Genomic DNA, 6,240 nt, shown 5'->3' with positions numbered 1-6,240 from the left:
CAAGATGGCGCCGTTGTACGTGGCTTGTCGTCTGTCTCTCCTCAAGTTGTTACTTTTTGTGCTATTTTTCTTGACTTTTGTTCAGATTGTGTCATCACTGTTTTCTTATGACCGCCAGACACTTTTAAATATTAATTCCATCGTGGGAAAAGTACTGTTTCATGACCTTTATGGACGATCCAAGACTTTTCCTCCACCTCACCTGGCATCCATACCTCTATTTCTACGGAATCCTTGTGTTGTGGTCGCCCGCAGCGGGCACCGTCGCAGGAGACGCGGCAGGAGGGGTGGGTTGCTTGTGAAGCTTTGGGCTCACTTCGCCTCTTCTTCATTCCAGTCTTCGCGCAAGATTCTAAGGAAATACAACTTTGTGGACATACGATGCCCCATGGAATATTCATACAGCTGGTTACGCGTCGTGGATACGGACACCGGCAGCGGCGCATTTCCTGGTCATCGGCGTGCAAAGATCTGTAGGCGTGGCAGGGTTCAGGAGAACCTCCGCTTCTTTGGCCGCACATCCCAGGATAACAGCCAGTGCTCCATCCGGATGGCTCTTCTGAACACTAGATCTGTCACAAATAAAACTTTTATTCTCCACAATTTCTTCTGCGCAAACTCTCTGGACTTTCTGCTGCTGACAGAAACGTGGCTGAGACCGGGCGATAACAGCTTGTTTTCTGATCTCTCCCCCTCGGGCTGCTCCTTCTTCAGCTCCCCACGTCTGACAGGCCGCGGTGGTGGTGTTGCCACTATCTATAAGGACAATTTTAAATGCAGACTTCTGCCCACCATCACTTACTCCTCCTTTGAACTTCAGATGTTTGTGATTGAGCTCACCCTGAATGTTTTATGTGCTGTTGCCTATCGCCCACCTAAATATAACAAGGAATTCATTCAAGAATTCTCTGAATTCCTTGCTGATATTATTTCTAACTATGACAGTTTTTTTATTTGTGGAGATTTTAATATTCGTATTTGTTGTCCCACTGACCCACTGGCTCTGTGTTTTTAAAGCTTTTAGCCTCTTTTAATTTAACACAATCAGTGAATTCACCAACACATCATCTTGGCCATACTCTGGACCTTATTATTTCTCATGGACTGTCCATTTCTCACTGTGAAATTTCTGAGTCTGCCATCTCGGATCATTTCCCTATTTTTTTCCAATTTACAGCCCCCCACCCAGCCAGGAGGCCTCTGGCTGCGGGGTGTCATCGCCGCTGTCTCACCTCAGCCAGTGCCCGACAGTTCACCACTGCTTTTATGGACTCACAGTTTTATTCAGTTGGTCCTGATGTTTCTCTGTGTCCCAAAGATTTCCTGTCATTGTTTTCTGATACCTGCACTGGGATCCTGGACTCTATTGCTCCGGTGAAGTTCAGACACCCTAAACCCAGAGCCGAGCCTTGGCTGAAAGATCCTCCTGCATGCAAACTCAGGAGACAATGTAGAAGGGCTGAAAGACAGTGGAAGTATGACAGGCAACATGATTCTTTGGTTTTATTAAGGAGAACTCTTGTTCTGTATCAGAGATCTGTTAATGATGCAAAATCACAATTTCTGTCTAACATTATCACAAACAGTAGCCACTGCCACAGGGTGTTATTTAATACAATTAACTCTGTTTTAAATCCACCCACCTCAGTCTTACCTGATGCCTCAGCCTCCACCTGTGAGAACTTTCTCTCCTTTTTAATTGATAAAGTTGCATCGGTTAGACAAGCCACAGGTACACCTGCTACTTCTGTTTCAGAGTGTTCTTTTATCTCTGCTGGTTCTGCTTTATTTGACCAGTTTGAACCAGTGTCCTATTCCCTCTTGGACAAAATCGTCAAATCCATTAAACCCACCAACTGCCCCATTGATTTTCTCCCCACCAGATTATTGAAAGAGGTATTTAATATTGTTGGTCCTTACCTTCTTCCTTTTTTCAATTCGTGTTTGTCCAATGGAATTATGCCTTCTGCTTTTAAACATGCAACGGTCCGCCCCCTTCTCAAAAAAAACAAATCTTGATCCCTTGGTTTTATCAAATTTTAGACCTATTTCTAATTTATCCTTCCTCTCCAAAGTTTTAGAAAAAATGGTTCTTACGCAAATTCAGCCTTTTCTGGAAAAAAGCACAATCCTGGATAAATTTCAATCTGGTTTTAGATCCCGACATAGCACAGAATCTGCATTATTGAAAGTTCATAACGACATAGCTCAGTCAGTTGACTCTGGGTGCCCAGTAGCTCTGGTGCTCCTCGACCTCACAGCAGCCTTTGACACTGTGGACCACTCTGTCCTTCTGTCTCGCCTCCATGATTTTGTTGGGATTCGCGGTACTGCTCTGAAGTGGTTCACGTCCTATTTATCTGATAGAACCTTTTCTATCTTGTTCAATGGCTCCTCTTCCTCTACAGCCCCTCTTCTGTGTGGGGTGCCCCAGGGTTCCATTTTGGGTCCTTTGCTCTTTTCATTATACATGTTGCCACTTGGATCTATTATAAGACAACACAATGTCAACTTTCATTTTTATGCAGATGATTTGCAGATCTATTTACCATTAAGGCCAGGATCCAATAACCCAATGCTTTCTCTCTTCGACTGCATCTCTGCAATCAAACATTGGCTGAACAAGAACTTCCTGTTTTTAAATGACAGTAAAACAGAATGGATTTTATTTGGTGACAAAGATGCATCTGGCCTGGGAAATTTGGACATTAACTTCAGTGACTGTGTGAATAACCTTGGGGTGACCTTTGATAAGGCTTTACACTTTGACAAACATATTGCCTCTGTTGTCCGGTCGGGATTCTTTTATTTACGCCTTTTAAAAAAGGTCAAACCCTTTTTAAATTGTCGCGACCTGGAGAAAGCTGTTCATGCTTTTATCAGTTCTAGGCTCGATTATTGTAACGCTCTGTATGTTGGTGTACCACAGTCATCACTGAGTCGCCTCCAGCTTGTACAAAATGCAGCAGCGCGCCTTTTAACCAACACTCCTAGATGGGACCACATCACACCTGTTTTATTCTCACTACATTGGCTCCCTGTCCGTTTTAGAATAGATTTTAAACTTTTATTATTTGTTTTTAAAGCTCTGAATGGGCTTGCTCCTCCTTATATAACTGAGATGCTAAGTTTCCCCGCCCGCTCCAGATCTTTGAGGTCAGACAGCCAGCTCCTGCTCTCTGTTCCAAGGACTAAATATAACGCTGGGGTGACCGTGCCTTTTCTGCGGCCGCACCTCGACTCTGGAATAAGCTCCCTCTTGATCTGCGTCAGATTACTGAACTTGGTCCTTTTAAATCGAAGCTTAAGACTTTTTTATTCCAACAAGCTTTTAGTACGTAAATATGTGGTGACATTTCTGGTTTTATTTGTGCTATTATGTTGTGTTTTCTTGCTTTTAACCTATTGTCATTTTAAGTACTGTTTTTTATTAAGCACTTTGGTCACCATCACCATGGTTGTGTAAAGTGCTATAGAAATAATTAAATAAATTAAATAATATATACACATACATATACACATACATATATATACACATACATATATACATACATATATACACATACATATACACATACATATATCAGAGTCAGAGTTCCTTTATTGTCATTCGCACCTCATGTGGTACATGTGGTGGAGCGAAATTATGTACACAGGGTCCCAGTTACATCCAACAATAAAATGTATAAGAAAAACAGTAATAACATCTAAGATATGAACTAAGAAAAACATCAACTAAATATACACTATAAGCACTCATAACATAAAAACATTGAACATCAGCACAAACATGAACGAGTCTGTGAGCAGATGTGCACGCATGAACACATCAACATTGAAACAGATCAGCAGCAACATGAAACAGATCAGCAGCAACATGATATGGTTTTTCACAGTGATTATTCTAGTTAGAGATTCAGGAGTCTAACAGCCTCAGGGTAGAAGCTGTTCCTCAGTCTAGTGGTTCTACACTTAATGCTCCTTAACCTCCTTCCTGAGGGGAGTGGGGCAAAAAGTGTGTGTGCTGGGTGAGTGGGGTCCTTCATTATGCAGGTGGCCCTCTTCCTGCATCTTGAGGTGTAGATGTCTGTGATGGTGGGGAGGCTGATTCCAACAGATTTCTGTGCAGCCTTCACCACTCTCTGCAAAGCTTTTCTTTCTGCAGCTGTGCAGCCTCCATGCCACACATTGATGCTCGAGCACAGGATGCTCTCCACTGCACACCTGTAGAAGGAGGTGAGGACTGAGCTTCCCAGACCAGCTCGCCTCAGCCGTCTGAGGAAGTAGAGTCTCTGATGAGCTTTCTTGATCAGGCTGGTGGTGTTGTTGCTCCAGCTGAGGTTGTCATTCATGTGTACACCCAAGTACTTGTAGCTGGAGACCACTTCCACCGCAGATCCTCTTATGTTCAGGGGGGTGTAGATGTTTTTGTTCCTTCTGAAGTCCACAATCATCTCCTTTGTCTTCTTCACATTGATGTGAAGGTTATTCTCTTTGCACCAGCTCTCCAGGTGTTCCACCTCTTGCCTGTAGCTGGACTCATCATTGTTTGTGATGCATCCCACCACCGCTGTATCATCTGCAAACTTTACAATGTGACAGCCTGGATGGGTAGCTGCACAATCATACGTGAGCAGAGTAAACAGGAGGGGGCTCAACACACATCCCTGAGGAGAGCCAGTGCTAAGGGTTATGGTGGTGGAGGAGAGGTTGTGGATCCTCACTAACTGTGGTCTGTTTGTTAAAAAGTCTAGTACCCAGTTGCAGATGGAGGGGCTTAGTCCTAGTGTGGATAGTTTGTCCATCAGGGTTTGGGAGATCATGGTGTTGAAGGCGGATGTGAAGTCCACAAAGAGCATACGGACGTAAGAGTTTTTCTGCTCCAGGTGGTTGAGCACAGTGTGGACCACAGAGGAGATTGCATCCTCTGTTGATCGGTTCTCACGGTATGCATACTGATGAGGGTCCTCGTTGATGTTGATGGTTGTTTTGATGTGAGTCATGACCAGTTTTTCAAAGCATTTAGCGACTATCGGGGTGAGGGCCACTGGCCGATAGTCATTCAGACCAGTCACTGTAGAGCTTTTTGGGACTGGGATGATGGTGGCAGTCTTCAGGCAGGTGGGAACTGTCTCCAGGGTAAGTGAGGTGTTAAAGATGTCTGCCAGCACCTCACAGAGCTGATCAGCACATTCCTTCAACACTTTTCCAGGGATGTTGTCTGAGCCAGTTGCCTTGTGCGGATTAATCCTCCTGAAGGTACTCCTTACTTCTGCTGAGGTCACGCTGAGATGCTCTACGTCCGGTGGTGAGGTGAGTCTGGTGCTGGGTGGTCTGTTCGGGTCTTCAAAGCGTGCATAGAACTTGTTGAGGGCATCAGGCAGAGATGGGTCTTTGGGGCATTATTCACTCCTTCCTTTATAATAATAAGGAGGGAATTCAAGATGGCCGCCGGGCAAGTATGTTTGGGAGTGTCTCTGCAAACAATTAACTGAAAAGTGGACTTAACTTTGGATAAAACTGCTTCAAAAACGACAAAATACTGAAAACTGAGTGGAGAAGGACAGTGAGAAAGGAGGACAAAGAGAGAGGAAGGAGGTGAAAGGCAGGCCGTGGAGTTGGCTCCGCCGAGCTGGGGAGCGACGGTGTGGGGCTGCTGTGGAGACCTTCTGCTGGGGTTGTGCCTGCTTTGGAAGGCGGGGGTTCGGGTCTGCGGCCGTTGGGTCTGTGTGCAGCTGGAGGCTGGTCTTCGGTGGAGGATTCTGCGGGCTCCTGGGGCCTTTTGGTCTGTTCTCCATCTGACGTTGGATTCGGGTGCAGTGGCCACTGGCTACCACCAGAGGGCAGCTGTGACTTGGGATCGGGCGTCGGCTTTGCTTGGCTGTGTATACATCTCCAGGTCGTGAGTACACTTAAATATGTCAATTAAATCCAAACGTGGAAAGAAAGAACATTTGGACGAACTAAATGTAGAAGACATGGAGGACATTAAAAAGTCTTTGAATTTTATGAGTATGGAACTGGCCAAGCTGACATCAAAATAAGAACTATTAATTGGATTGTTTGAGGAAGTAAAACAATTTAAACTTCAAATAAGCGAAAAGGACAATAAAATAATTGAACTTGAAAAAAGAGTTGACAACATGGAAAGAAATGCGAGACAAGAGAATCTGATTATAACTGGTTTTACAGTAAAGTCCTTTGCAAAAGCTGTGACGGGTTCTGCAACAACAGAAGACG

At 44.5% G+C, this 6,240-nt stretch overlaps 1 protein-coding gene across 1 annotated transcript in view; it reads right to left on the bottom strand.

The window, feature by feature from the left end:
- LOC119416589 (Ig-like V-type domain-containing protein FAM187A) overlaps positions 1–6,240 on the bottom strand; it is a 178,727-nt gene that overhangs the window by 105,772 nt on the left and 66,715 nt on the right. The window contains exon 8 of the mRNA XM_037683778.1: positions 1,624–1,667. Coding sequence (XP_037539706.1) covers positions 1,624–1,667 — 44 coding nt within the window. The remainder of the gene's footprint in view (positions 1–1,623; positions 1,668–6,240) is intronic.

This window comes from Nematolebias whitei, chromosome 11, assembly GCF_014905685.2.
Source record: "Nematolebias whitei isolate Nwh7 chromosome 11, NemWhi1, whole genome shotgun sequence".
Classification (NCBI taxonomy): Eukaryota; Metazoa; Chordata; class Actinopteri; order Cyprinodontiformes; family Rivulidae; genus Nematolebias; species Nematolebias whitei.
This window is presented reverse-complemented; position numbering and strand designations above follow the sequence as displayed.